Consider the following 15,914-nt stretch of genomic DNA (forward strand, 5'->3'; position numbering starts at 1 on the left):
ATTAAAATGTACAGTGAGACAGTTTTCTATCTATGTGAAAGATTCTTTCATCAGAAAGCTAACATAGATTCTGATTTTTTTGACCATAATATCTCTGAAATAGAAATACAAGACAGCTTTCAGACTTTTATATTTCTATAATTCCAAGACCTTTTACAAAATTAATATATTGATCAACATATGATCTCTGTCCAGTGACTAAATGACATAATGATGGGGAAACTGACCTACAATACACTGGAACTGGGGAGAGAGGTTATAAATGAATCAGAAAATATGGCTTACAAGTCCCCTTTAAAGAGCAACTAAAAGATCTGGATATGGTTTCTTTCAATGCCAAAAGGCAATTGCAGTGATTACGAGAACTGCCTGACTACTACAAAGATAATTGCAATTTATGAACTAACATCTGTTGCAGAAGAGATGAAAAGAAATTGTATGAGAATATGACAAGATCATTAAAGTGAATTTATTCTGTATCGATGTAAATAGGAAAATATGATGAAAACTACTGGAAAGCACAATTTAGGATCAAGAAATAAGAAACCAAAAGGGGCCTAAAATCTCTTGAACAACTCAGAAATCCACAGATAGACCATCTACAATTAGGCACGCTTCTACAACTCAGAAATCCACAGATAGACCATCTACAATTAGGCACGCTTCTACTTTCTTTCCTCTATCCTCTTCTTAACCTCTTACAATTTAGTTTCTCATGTTATCATTCTACCAAACTACTCTCTCCAAAGTTTCTAATTATCTCTTAGTTACTAAACCCAATGGCCTTTTCTTAATTCTCATTCTCTTTGATATTCTCTCCTCCTTATTTTGCTCCTCTCCACATTCTTTCCCGATTCTCCTCTTATCTGACTACTTGTTCTCTGTCTCCGTCACTGGCTACTCCTCTAGATCTATAACCATTGGTGCTCCTCGGGGTTCTGCCTTGGGTTCTCTTCTCATTTTCCCCTACACTACTTCATTGGTGATCTCATCAGCTCCCATGTATTTATTTACTATCCCTGTGTTGATAGCTCTCAAATTTACTTATCCTGCCCAACCAATTTCTCATCTCCAGCTGCCTTTCAGACATCTCAAACTAGAAGTTCAGTAGATATTTTAAACTAAATAGGTTCACAACAGAACTCACTATCTTTATGCGTAAACCCTTCCTCCCTATCTCTCTAGAAGGCATCACTATCCTGCCAATTCCTCAGCCTAACATTAGGAATAATCTTGGATTCCTTATTCTCTCTCACCAACTCTTCCCCCAAAAAAGTTTGTCCACATTTTGTTCATCAATTTTCCATATTATCCTATTTCCTTCAGCTGCAGTGATTGGTTTCAACTCTATGGATTTAATACCTCTTAGTGCCTCCTTGTGCACCCTGCTTTTCAGCTTTATTTTGTGATGTCTTCTCCCATTAAACTGTAAGATCTTTGAAGGGAAAGTATGTCTTCTTTTTTCTTATTTACATTGTTTAACTCAATATCTGACACATAGTAAGCAGTTAATAAATGTTTATACTGGAGAACAATCTGGAACTATGTCCAAAGGTTTATAAACCTGTGCATGTCCAGCAATACACACACTAAGTCTACATCTCAAAAACATTTAAAAAAAAAAAAAGGAGGAGGGGTAAGTAGGACCTATTTGTACAAAAATACAGCAGCTCTTTTTGTGGTGGCTAAGAATTTCCTATCAAATGAGGAAAGACTGAACAAGATGTGGTATAGGATTATGATAGAATATTATTATATTAGAAGAAATGAAAATTTCTTCTAAAGTCAGAATGACTTTAGGAAAACATGGAAAAACTTACACAAACTGATGCAAAGAGGAATGAGTAGAAACAAGAGAGTATGATGAAGAACTGTGGATAACTTGGCAAGTCTCAGAGATAGTGATTTAAGACAATCTCAAAGGACTAATGGTGAAGCATATTATCTGCCTCCAAAGAAAGAAGTGACTGTTTGAATAAAGACCTAAACATGCTATTTTTTACTTTTATTCTTTTTATTTTATTCAAGTTTTCTTGTATAAATGAACTAACAAAAACTGTTTTACATAACTGCATCTGTATAAGCTACATCTAACTGCTTACCATCTTAAAGGGGGGGGGGGGAGGGAAGGGAAGGACAGAATATGAAACTCAAAAATTATTTTTTTAAATGTTAAAAAAATTATTTTAAGGGCAACTAGTTGGTATAGTGGATAGGGCACCAGCCCTTTAGTAAGAAGGACCTGTTCAAATCTGACCTCAGACACATAACACTTCTTGGCTGTGTGACCTAGAGCAAATCATAACCCCAATTGCCTCAGGAAAAAAAAAAAAAAAGTTTTAACATGTCAGTGTGGAAAAATAACACACATTAAAAATAAATATTTAGTGAATTGAAGTGAATTACTTCTCTATATGGGGATGGTAGCATGTCTCATCATGAGTTCTCTGGAATTGTGATGGGTCACTGTGATGATCTAAGATACACATAGCTTATTCTCTTGATTCTGTTCACTTCAATTTTCATAGATTTATATAATTCTCATCATGTTTTTCTGAAGTCATCCTCTTTATAATTTTTAATTGCACAATAATATTTCAGCATATTCACATGCCACAATTTGTTCAGACACTTTTCAAATAATAGGGATCTTGACTGTTTTCAACCCTTTGCCATCAAAGAAAGGTGATATATTTTTGTAAATAGGTCTTTCCCCCCATTCTTTTTAAAAAAATCTCTTTGGGTACAGGTCTTATAACAGTATTGCCAAGTCAAAGGGTATACATTCCTTTCAGATATAGTTCCAAATTGCTTTACTGAATGGCTGCACTAATTGACAGCTCCACCAACAATGTATTAGGTGTTCCTGTTTTCTCACATCCCTGCCAGCATTTGTCATTTTCCTTTTTTGGCATCTTAACCAATCTGATAGGTATGAATTGGTACTTCTTTTAGAGTTTTTAACAGGAACACAAGTTGCATTTTGTCAAAAGTTTCTGTTCCCCTATCTTTACTAAAAATTGTAAAAATGTTATTTTTGTTTGTGTCAAAAAAGTTAATCATGCTTATACTGTTCCTGATATTAAACTAGTCCTGCATTCCTGGTATAAATCCCTTCTGGAGTATGATTTCTATTATATAGTGTTACATCAATATTTTATTCACATTTTTTGCATCAATATTCATAAGGAAAATTGAGTCATAGTTTATCTATGTTTTGGCTCTTTTTAAAAGTTGGGTCTCAATTCTGTACCCAATATTGTAGTAGTAAAATTAGTTATTCTTCAAATGTTTGGTAATTGTTCTGTGATTCTTCCTTAGGGAGCTCATTTATTTAGACTTCTTTTTTAATCTTCTGTTCCAAATTTTCCCTTCCTTTCCCCTACTCCCTCCCCTAGATGGCAGTAGCCCATACATGTTAAATATGTCAAAAAATATGCTACATCCAATATATGTATAGATATTTATACAGTTATCTTGCTGGACAAGAAAAATCGCATCAAGAAGGAAAAAAAAAAAAAAAACCAGAAAGAAAACAAATGCAAGCAAACAACAACTAAAAAGAGTTTTGTGGTCCTCAGTTCCTACAGTTCTCTCACTAGGTGTAGATGGCACTCTTCATCACTGAACAAGTGGAACTGGTTTGAATCATTTCATTGTTGAACAGTCACATCCATCAGAATTGTTGCCATATACAATGATTTCCTGGTTCTACTCACTTCACTCAGCATCAGTTCATGTAAGTCTATCTCTAGGCCTTTCTAAAATCATTCTGCTGATCGTTTCTTGTAGAACAATAATATTCCATAACATTCATATACCATAATTTATTCAGCCATTTTCCAATTGATGGGTATCCATTCAGTTTCCAGTTTCTTGCCACTACAAAAAAGGCTGCTACAAACATTTTTGCACATGTGGGTCCCTTTCTCTCCTTTAAAATCTTTTTGGGATCTAAGCCCAGTAGTAAAACTGCTCAGTCAAAGGGCATGCACAGTTGGATAACTTTTTGAGCATAGTTCCTAACTGCTCTCCAGAATGGTTGAATCCATTCACAGTTCCACCAGCAATGTCTGACTTTTTTTTCTAAGATAGAGTTATTTAAATATTCTATTTCATCTTAGGTTAATCTGGACAACTTGTATTTTTATAAATATTCATCTATTTATTGGCATGTAGTTGGGTAAAATAGAACTTAATAATAGCTTCTAATTTCTCTTCATTGTGAATTCACTTTTTAAAAAAAAATTTGATACTGGTAATTTGGTTTTCTTTATCAAAAAAAAAAAAACAAAGTAGTTTAATGATTTTATTATTATTATTATTTTTAATAAAACGAGTTCCTAGTTTTATTTATTGGTTCAGTGGCTTTTAAAATTCAATTTTATTAATTTCTCCTTATTTTCAGGATTTCCATTTTGGTATTTAATTAAAGAGATTTTTAATCTGTTTTTTTCTCCCTCTCCCATAGGATTTTTTATTAGCTACATGATTTAATTCATTGATCTGCTCTTTTATTGATGTATGCATTTAGAGATAAGATTTTCACCTAAGCATTGCTCTGGCTGTATACAATAAATTTTGCCAGGTTTTCTCATTGTGGTTATTATCTTAATTAAATTATTATTAATATGATTTATTCTTTGACCCACATATTTTTTAGGATGAAATCATGTAGCTTCCAATTAATTTTTAACCTAGATTTCAAAGGCTCTTTGTAATTTTTATTGTATTACACTCACAAAGGGGCAGCTAGATGGCTCAGTGGCTAGAGCACAGAAAGACTCACGTTCAAATCTGGCTACAGATTGTGTGAACCTGGGAAAATCATTTTCTCTATTTGCCTTAATTAGCTGCAAAAGAAAATGGTAAACCACTCCAGCATTTTTGTCAAAAAAGCCCTATGGGCAGGATGGTCCACAGAGTCACAATATGTCAGATCTAACTGAATGAGATGCATTTTATATTTCTGTATTTGTAGTTTTAATCCCTTAATACATGGTCAATTTTTGTGAAGGAGACACATATTGCTAAAAATTATATGTGCTCTTTCCTATCTCTATTTTTTATTTTCAAGGGAACTATCATATCTAAATTTTCTAAAAATCTTATTCATCTCTTTAACATTTTTTCTTATTTACTTCATGGTTACTTATTTAGGTCTGAGGGGGATAGAGGTCTCCCACTATCAGAATTTTATTATTTCCTTCTATAAATCATTTAATTTTTTTTTTAAAGAATTTGTGTGTTATTCCATTTGATAGGCACATATTCAAAATTTATGTAAATTTATAGTACCTGTTTGCAAAAGCAGCTTCTTGATTATCTCTTAATTAATTAGGTATATTTTTGCTTTCTCTTTAGGATCATGATTACCATACACTTTTAAACAACATTTTTGAAAAAAATGTTATGTTTATGATTCTGCTTTAATTCCTTATTTTAACTCAGTATCTTTGTTTAATGTTTCTAGTAAACAACATATTATTTTCCTTGATATTTGAATTGTTTTTGTCTGGTAGCTTGCAGTATTTTTACCTTGAGATGGTAGTTATAGAGTTTTGCAACAATGTTCCTTGGGGTTTTCCTTGTGGGATCTTTTTCCAAAGGTGATTAATGGAGTCTTTCAATGAGATATTCCCTCGGTTTCTAGAATATCGCAGCAGTTTTCCTTGGTGATCTCTTAAAGAATACTATCCAGGTTCTTTTTTTGGTCATGGCCTTCAAGTAGGCCAATAATTTTTAAATTGTCTTTTCTGGACATATTTTCCAGGTTGGCTGTTTTACTAATGAAGTTATTTCATATTTTGTTCCATTTTTTCATTCTTTTTAGTTTGACTAATTCTTCTTATCTCATAGAATTATTAGCTTCCATTTGCCCCATTCTGGTTTCTAATGTGTGATTTTCTTTGTTAGCTTTTAATGTTTTTTTTTTCATTTGGTTAACTCTACTTTTGAAGGTGTTGTTTTCTTCAGTGGACTTTTTTTTTTTTTTTTAAAGGAATTGCCTTCCTTTCCCAAACTATTTATTCTCTCTTCCATATCTCTCATTTCTTTTCTCATTTTTTCTTCTACCTCTTTTATTTGCTTGCTTGCTTTTTATGTGAGACATCTTTTCCTATTCTTCTTCTACTTTCTCTTTTCAATCCTTTTTTTTTTTTTTTTTGAGATCATTCTAACATTAACAACTCATATCCATGCCCTTTGTCTATGTTGACTCCTAACTCTTAACACTGACTAATAAAGTTCTTAGGAGTTACATGTATCATTTTCCCATATAAGAATGTAAACAGTTTAATCTTACAATTTCTCTTTAATATGTATCTTTTAATGAAATTCTTGAGTTTTATATCTGAATGCCAAATTTTCTTTTCAGTTCTGGTATTTTTATTAGGAATGCTTGAAAATTATTGTATTTCATTATCCAATTTATTTTCCTTGAAACAGTATACTCATTTTTGCTAAGCAGGTTATTCTTGGTTGTAGTCTTAGATCCTAGAAAATCATATTTTAAGTTCTTCAGCTTCCTTAATAAGGAAACTGCTAAATCTTATGCAATCCTCACTTTGGCTCTAAGATATTTAAACTGTTTCCTTATGGATGTTTGCAATATTTTCTCTTTGACCTGGGAATTTTGGACTTTCATTATAAAATTCCATCTTGAAACTGTGAATCAGAAATGCATACAAGCAATAGAGTTGCCAAAAATATCAAAACTTGTATTCAGTGACAGAAAAGGATTCCTTGTAATCTCTTTCTGTCCAGTTGTCCAACCCCCCTTATCATCTCTGGGCTGAGAGCTTTTAAAGCTACTGTTTCTGCTGTCACCACCACCAGCAAGGCCCAGAGCTGATATGGTGATTGTATGTACCTTGGCTGATGTGGTGATTGTGTGCACCCTGGGCTGGTCCCCATTTAGGAGAACAGACCTTTCTTGCTGATCTCCTAAATTGTCTTGGGCTAGAAAGATGTCTCATCCTGACCTTTCACTGCTCCAGAATTCAATAAGGTATTATTTTAAAGTTGTTTAGAAGGAAGCACTGGAAGTATTTGACTAGGTCTCCTGAGAAGTTTTATAGATTCAGAGTGAGTAACAATGAAAGACAATGGTCTTTGTTTCCTACCCTAATCATTCTACTGCAGGCTTAATGATTAGAACAGATGATTATCCCCCTGTAGATTTAAAACAAATTCCACAAAGTTTTTGGAACTTATTCCTTGCTCTAGACGTTACTGGGACCTCTGCTGCTTGTGAACATTCGATTCTATGACCTGGAATTGTAACCTGGGTGACAAAAGCTGTCCCAGGGATGTTTTTTCTGCCTTGATAATTACAGCCCTAATGTTCGATTCCAGTTTCCATACCCATTCCTGGATACTAGAATGCTTCCTATTGCTGCTATGACCAGCTCTACTCCATTGGCCTACGACTTCTTCTTCCCAAACTGTTTTGGGCTAGAAAAATGACAACTCTTCAAAGAAGTTACTATTATTATTCCCATTTTAAAACTCAAGAAATTGAGGCAAACAAAGATTAAGTGACTTTCCCAGGGTGACACACCTCATAGTGTGTGAAGCCAGATCTGAACTCAGGTCTTCCTAATTCCAAGCTTACCACACTATTCACTACACCAATCCAGTTACAGAGAGAGACTACAGGACAAAAGGCAGACAGTTCCTACTCTACACAAATATGGCTGAAATATTAAAATGATCAGAGAAAAGCCTTCAGTGGTGAAGAATATATAGAGAATATATTTCTTTGGAGAAAATACATAGAAAGATGAGAATGTTAGTGATTTATATTGGTGATGGGAGTATATGCAATGCTGAATAAGAATATGGAGCCATTAGAGTTTTATGAATAACATCATAGAGAAAAGGCAACACAAAAGTCTATTCATCTTCTATGAAAAAGGTTGGGCATGGGTGCAGTAAGTAAAAATGCTTCAACAGTTAAAAATTGTATAATCATTTCATTGTCTCTACAGAATCATAAAGCATTAGAATTGAGACACATGATGTAACATATAAAGTGCAAGAAGATACTCAACATTTCTAGCCTTTTTCCTCTTCTATAAAATAATTGCTGTGCTATTTTTAAAAAGCTTCCTCTCTTTAATTACTCTAATTAAATTCAGCTTCCTCTTAAAATCTCTAATAGAGGTCATTTTTCTCCCCTCAAATTTAAGTCATTTTTGTGTAGCTTTTATTTTTTAATAATTTTTCCTTCTACCAAAATCCGAAACTACTTCTCTGAAAGTTTTGACTGTTGCTGATAGAAAGATTATTATATCATTCTCCTAATCTTTTATTCTTTAAAGTGACATGTCTAATTCATTAAATGAATCTTTTTACAGTATGGCTTATAGTCCCTATCCTAGTTATTTGACTCTAGATATACTTTAATTTGTCAATGTCCTTCCTAATTTGTGGCATCCAGAATTAAACAATATTCCAAATATGATCTGATCAGGGTAGAAGAGAGTACAGTTATTATTTCTTACATTTTATATTCTAAAGTAGTACAAAACTCCAAAGATTAAGTTAGGTCTTAAGCAGGAGTTCTTGCCTTAGGATCTGTGAACCTGGTTTAGGGTCTTGAAATTTATGATGCTATAATATTCTTGAAGGACGTACAGGGTAGCTCCATTTCAGTATAATTTTGTAATATACTTATTTTATTTTATGCATTGAAAACACTGAGGAGAAATTCCAGGTTTTACAAAACTGCCAAAGGGGCCTGTGACAAAAAAGGTTAAGAATGACTGGTTTTGAGACTTCTATCTCATACTGTTAAATGCTAATTCATGACAAACCCCTGGATCAATTTCATATAAACTGTCACCTAGCCATTCTTTCCTGTATTTGTATAGCTGATTTGAATTTAAGTGTAGAACTTAACATTTATCCCAGTTAAATTCCAACTTGGCAAATTTTCACTTTTTTTTCTACCTACCTGCATTTTCGGGGATATTTACTCTGCTGTCCAACGTTATCGGTTTCTCTTTTAGTCTTTGTTTCATCTGCAATATGATAACTATATAATCTACAGTTTCATCTAAAATCTCTGATAAAATTCCTTGAATACCTGTTCTCTTCTGGTAATAAGCACACAAAGCTATAAAATTATGTTGACTAAAGACTTTACAGAAAATTTTTTAAAAATTATCTCCAAATCATTTTCCATCAATTATATTTTCTAAAAAGAAATCCAATTGAAACCAATGACATAAACTAAAGCTGTAATTAGTTAAGTATGTAAAAACTAATTCAATAATCTTGGAAAAAAATATGGATTTCTTCGACAAAGAGATCTAACTCAGTTTCAATTGATCAAAGATGGACAGAAGCAGCTACACCCAAAGAAAGGACACTGGGAAATGAATATAAACTGCTTGAATTTTTGTTTTTCTTCCCGGGTTATTTATACCTTCTGAATCCAATTCTCCCTGTGCAACAAGAGAACTGTTCAGTTCTGCACACATATATTGTATCTAGGATATACTGTAACCTATTTAACATGTATAGGACTGCTTGCCATCTCAGGGAGGGGGTAGAGGGAGGGAAGGGAAAAATCAGAACAGAACAGAGTACAAGGGATAATGTTGTAAAAAATTACCCGGGCATGGGTTCTGTCAATAAAAAGTTATTTAAAAAAAAAAAAAAGTAAAAAATAATAGTCAGCATAAACACTAGCTAATATACTTTTCTTTTAATAACTCATTCTACACTTGGAAAATAGCAATCTTAAAGAAGAGACAAGTCATTATCTATGGTCAAAGAGTAAACATGCCCATGTGTCCTTAAGAAAACTGGGACTTACCTGCTTTAGTTGATAAATGGTTTTAGAATGATCACCACCCGTGATTTGATCTAGTAAGTCATCCACTATTTTCTTACTGTAACTCCCAGAATCTTTCACAAATTCCTGTAGGCTACAAAGAACAAAGGTTGAGAATATTTGGTAGTAATTGTATAACCTTTTGTTTTTAAACCTCTTTCTATTTATCTTTCTTTACTTTGTTACTTTAATTAGTGTTGAGGTGATATCTTTTATAAAGTCACAACTTCTTTTAAATTATGCCTTCTGAGCAGTGGAGGAGGAACGTGTTACTTATTCCACTTACTAAGCTGTTCTGAACTCTAATTTTACATCACCAAATGGACATTTCAAACTGGATATCTCCCATAGGCACTTTCAAACTCAACATGTCCCAAAGAGAGATCATTACTTTTCTCCTCCCAAACTTTTCCTACCACTGTTGTTCCACCTTCAAAACTTTCTTATTTCTGCTGAGGGAACTATCTTTGGTCATTTTTGAAATCTCATTGTCACTGCAAAGAATGGCTAAATCTTGTCATTTTTTATCTCTGTATTTTTTTTTTTGCAAACAAACAAAAATTATTCACAAAACCATCACCCTGGTCAGGTTCTCATTACACTCTACCTAGACCACAATACTAGCTTCCAAATTAGTTTGCTTGACTCATGTGTCTCATTTTTTCAATCCATACTCGACATTATCAGAATGATGTTCTTTAAGAAGAGTAAATTATTCTCTTTCTTTGACTCCTCCTCAGGATAAATTATAAATTCTTTTGTGAGATAGCGTACCAAATGATAGAAATTATTGCTAGTTAACCCCAACTATGTTCCATCCAACAAGCCAGCAAATTGCTTCTCCTTCATTATAGGGAAGTAAACCAATCCATTGTTTAGATATTAAGTGATCCTGTAGCAATAGCCAATACTCACCTTAAGGCACACTGTATTCCAGTCTCATCTCCATAGGCTGAATATAAGAGTTCCATTTCATCTGATTTCAGGTCACTAAATACTGAATTATTTTGCATTGAAAGTGAAGTACCTGAACTTGTAAGAAATGTGACTAAAAGGAAGTCAGGAAAAAGAAAAGATGCAATATTAGTTTTAGAGTGAATTCCATCTAAGACAAAGAGTAAACTTCTTTTTTTCGTCTTTCTGTTTAATCAAATATTTTTACATAATTTTCTGGGTTCAAAGTTATATTAAAATTGCTATGTTACCTCAAAATAATGAGATAGATTAGCCCTTAAAAAGTATATCTAGTTTTACTTTTTCTTAGTTACACGGCAGGTTAGGAGAAGAAAAATAATGGAGTTTCTGTCACTCTACCAGAAAACATTATTTTTTTCCATTGTAAGCTATGAAACTTAAAAAAAAATATTTATTAATTTTATTTATTTGCAAATTATGGGGTCATTTGGATTAATTAGAATTTCAAAGAAAATTGTAAAACCATACCCATTCTTATATTCAAACAGAATTAACTGATCACTTATTTGCTCAGGGATTGCTGAAGGGAAACAAAAAAAGTAAGAACTATTCCCTAAATCTTCAAAGTGCTCACAATGTAGTACAGAAATAGGAAAACTAGACTTATGATTTAGCATAGATGATCTACTTGTCCAAACAATTATACTGGAAAGAGATATACAATCAGAAGCCCTGTTTTTGAATCCTGGCTCATCTGTGTGACTATAGGTAAATCACTTTACACAATGAGCTTTTCATCTATAAAATGGAGATAAGACCACCTATCTGACATATCTCAGAGGGTTGTTATGAAGATCAAATGAATTTATGTAAGAATTTAAAAACTTTAATACAAACAATGGGTGATCTCTAAGGTTCCTTTTGATTCTAGATCCCATAAGGAAAAAAATAACTCTAGAGTTCAGAGAGGATCACATCCAATAAAGCATAATATAGGGAAAGCAAAACTGAGAAGTTAAATGAGCTGATTAAAAGATACAAGTTAAAAATTCTAGAACTGGAAATGGAACTCAATTCTGATCAGTGTCCTTTACAATATAACATATAGTTAAGTATTACCCTAAAGGATAGGTTAATTTTAATAGGGAGAAAGAGGGGAGGGGAATCTGGGACAAGAAGTTGAATGAATATGTACAATGAAAGAGCACAAGACATGCATGCAAACCAAGCAAAGCAAGAGGAGGTAAAGGTAAGACAGTCAGAACAGGAAAGCCAGGTCTAGAGTACCAGATTTGGGAATTTGGATGTAATCTGAGATGCAAAAGGAGGTTACTAAAAGGTTCTACGAGGGTGATATGAACAGAACTGTGGAAATATGCAGATCAAGATGAAGACTATGGAAAGAAAGTAGATGTGGGGAAACTATATAATAAACTATTATGAAAACTTAGATGCTGAGATAATAACAACCTGCAATAGGATGATGACAATGAGAATGGAGTGAGGGGAAAAAAAGGATGAAAAACAATAGGAATGTACTTTTAGTACACTAAGACACTAAAATGTTTTAGTAAAATACACAGATGAGACACCCAAACTCCTAATAAGTAGAACAATCTTAAATCTCTTCTATTTTAGGAATATGACTTCTCTCTGAGTTTTAGTTTGCTCATCTTTAAAATGAGGAGACTAGATTAAATGTCTTCTTAAGGGCCTCTAATTCTAAATCTGTGCTCCCATGTCAAAGGGAACTGGCATTGCTTTATTTCATCTCTACAGGTAGAGTGAGTTTTCTCACCAGGAGTTCTCCACACCAATGCAACTGTAGTAGGTTGGACCAAAATCAAAGAAAAACAAAAAATACTGAAAAGGAGACTCCCACAGATTTCCCCCCACTCCAATATTTTCCTTCTAGTAGAAAAACTACCAAAGAACACCATACTTTTAAAATTATCTATGCCCTTATTTCAATCTAATCTCAAAAAAAAAAAAAAAAAAAAAACTAAACCCAAAACCAAACTTCCCTCCCAAATAACCCCACACTTTAAATGTGATTTCCAAGAAATCAATTCGATAAAGAAAGCATGCAAAAAGATGTTCTTAAAACAAATTGAATAATAGTATGTATTTTAACCATGTGACATTCCATCCTAAAATACTTCAGGCACAATGAACATCCTCAAATGAATAAACACTACTATAAACTTGTTATACTGAAAGTGCTATAGTCATTACACACAATCATAATTTCCAAGGATCAGGAGCACTACTACAGATAGCAACAGATAGCTAGGAGGAAATTAGGAGATAGAGATTAAAAAAACCCAAAACACCTTTGATTTTTTCCCCTCAAACTCAAGAAAGGAAGAAGGCACATGAAGGAGAAAAATGGGTAACTATACAATAATAGTAAACTGCAAATATTTGATTAACTTATTCCAAACACAAGTAACCCTGATTTTGCCTCATAAGAATTTAACTCTTAATGCCATAATTATCATCTTTACCTCATTTCTCTTATTGGTTTTAAAATTCACTTTCAGAAGCAATGACAAATGAATCATTTGAGAGAAAAGAAATTAAAAAGCAAAGTCTTGGGGGGAAATTCATAAATTGCTTAAATTTACTTTAATGTTTAATTACATATTTACCTTTGTTTCTTCTTTCATCTTTGAATCCTAAAGTAGTAAAACCAGGGAGCAATTTGCTTGAGAGGGAACTCAAATCCACTGGGTGAGTTTCTTCATCTATAAAGTTTTGACCAAAAAATGATTCTGACTTAACTTAGCATATTAAACCTCCTTTTAAAAAAATTTACTGCAATATTATGTGACAGATTTTGTAATAACTAAAAAATAATCCCTCCCCAAAGAAGCATACGAAGACATACTTCAACGCTGATAAAATATGTATTACTGATTATGTTCAACATTCAGCATGCAAACAGTTTGGGATACAAATGCTGATGTTTGCTATCTATTGCAAAAGCACTTCTTTTTACTTTATCTGTGTGAAGCTCTCCAAAGTTCCCAAGGAGGAGTTTAATGTCTAATACCTAGGATTTGATGAACAAGCCCGTGTTGATCATGTGTGTACATGTTCATTAATCAGAGCTCTTTCTTAATCCTCTAAATTGAAAAATCCTAACTTTGTTCTATCTTCTAATTCAAATTATGATTCTATATATACCAATGATCTTCTTATACCTTTAATTTTTTGCACAATGTATCTTCAATTCTCTTTTTGGCTTAACTAATTTTTAACCTTACTGGATGTGCCAAGACCTGGAAGCTTTCTTGAACTTTAAATAACCCCTTTCCCTAAAGATGGCTTCTTTTTCTTGGCTAAGCGATCACACATAATTATATATAATACATAAGGATCTAACAATGGCTAAGGTTTCATTCCTCCTATTTCTAGTAAGGCTCTGAGGCTGCCCCAGAGAGTCTAATCTTTCCTCTGCTTCTATAGCCTGACGAGCTCAGGCCCATCATTTAACCACTCAAACTATTCCTTTAGGTGGGAACTATAGGGGGTTAAACATCAATGACTTTTTTTGGTCTATTCTGTCACTGAATCTATGATCTTCTGACTTCTATTACCTCTACATGACCTAAGCATAATGCGGCTCTTCTTGCTACAAATTTGCTATGTGCAAAATAATTAAACTTAAAAACAAACAAATAAATTTGCTACATATTGATAAGAGTTAGTGTAGCATGCCAGATAGAAGAGTTGCTTCTGATTCATTTAAACAGTGTGACCCTGAACAAATCATGGAACACCAGCATTTCCAGCAATTTCTGATACTAAAAAGTTGTGAGAGTTGCTGATACTAATGAAATAAAAGATCTTATTCAAAAAACTAGAAATAAAATGTATAGCAAATCAATAATGAATGCTCACTAGTCAGATGAGGATTATGCTTATACAGGGAAAGAGAAAAGGAGACTGCACATATAACTGATGAGATTTAGTGCTGAAGTAGTAAAAGATTTACCTTCTGCCTCAGGATCCGACAGGTTGACCACACTGTACAGTAAAGCCCCATCTCCATTCTTTTTTAAGTAGCCCATCTGTAAAGAGGTAGATTGAACAATCAATTAACCAATCAACAAGCACTATTATGTGCCAGGCACTGTGCTAAGTGCTGAGAATATTAAGAAAGATAATAAAGATAGATAAAACACCAATTGACTTTGCATGAATTGCAAGAGGTGATTTCACTAATAAATTGAAAATTACTATTAAGACACAAAAAGAAAGACAAGTATTTATTGATCTGAGGGAAAAAAAAATTCCTATCTTTCTATTCATGTAACCAAGGAGCCTAAAAATAAAAGCTTCAAATTTCACATATATACAAATAATTTATCTTGAGATGTCCTAGTGCCAATGAGAACAAGGTTGCCAATGGAGAGCTATAAGATCAGAATGAAATAAACTCTTTTCACTGGATATTATGAATTTCTTATCTCTTCTAAAAGCAAACACCCTCTTATGCAGGAACCAGAGAAGGCAAAATTTCAAACAGCTCTCAAGTATGAACAGAAGCCAAAACATTTAAGACCCATTAGCTATCTAGATAATGTAATCAGCAAACAATTAGTCTCAGTTTCTGAGGAATCCAGGACCGCCTTTTAATAGAATCATGAATCAATACATTCCTTATTGTACCACTTCTAACCAGAGGATTAATTAAGGTACCCTTAGAAAGTAAAAAAATCCAAGCTATCCCTTCTGTATCCAAAATGACAGGGTGTTCCACCTTGCTGTTTGGCAGGTATCTGTTAATCCTGTCCCGGGCTTCATCAGCAGCATGTTCTACCAAGGCTAATACGTGTTCTTCCGCTGTGCTGTCTGTCAAGCTGCAGGCATTTCCTTCTGGCTCAAATATGCAGCTAAAATACAGAGAAAATCCCATGAAATAACTTTTAGATCACACAACAAACATACCTCATACCATGGCACCTTGGTGATAAGCATTAAGATATAAAATAATTTCACCCTTCTTCCCCCAACTTCCACCTCCCCACTACACTTTGGCTACAAACAGGTCCTAACATCAACTTTTATTTGGAAACATGAACTATATTTACTCAGAATGTTCCAAATCACATTTTCAAAATTTATTGACTTTTCATGCATTCTCTGA

At 33.2% G+C, this 15,914-nt stretch overlaps 1 protein-coding gene across 9 annotated transcripts in view; it reads right to left on the reverse strand.

Moving 5' to 3' along the window:
- The window catches only part of BRD9 (bromodomain containing 9), a 49,645-nt gene that overhangs the window by 14,511 nt on the left and 19,220 nt on the right, over positions 1-15,914 (reverse strand). For all 9 annotated transcript variants that reach the window (XM_051969792.1, XM_051969793.1, XM_051969790.1 and 6 more), the window contains 5 exons: positions 15,528-15,660; positions 14,760-14,835; positions 13,411-13,506; positions 10,760-10,892; positions 9,827-9,938 (listed from right to left, as the gene is read on the reverse strand). In XM_051969792.1, coding sequence (XP_051825752.1) covers positions 9,827-9,938; positions 10,760-10,892; positions 13,411-13,506; positions 14,760-14,835; positions 15,528-15,660 — 550 coding nt within the window. The remainder of the gene's footprint in view (positions 1-9,826; positions 9,939-10,759; positions 10,893-13,410; positions 13,507-14,759; positions 14,836-15,527; positions 15,661-15,914) is intronic.

Source organism: Antechinus flavipes, chromosome 1 (assembly GCF_016432865.1).
Source record: "Antechinus flavipes isolate AdamAnt ecotype Samford, QLD, Australia chromosome 1, AdamAnt_v2, whole genome shotgun sequence".
Lineage (NCBI taxonomy): Eukaryota > Metazoa > Chordata > Mammalia > Dasyuromorphia > Dasyuridae > Antechinus > Antechinus flavipes.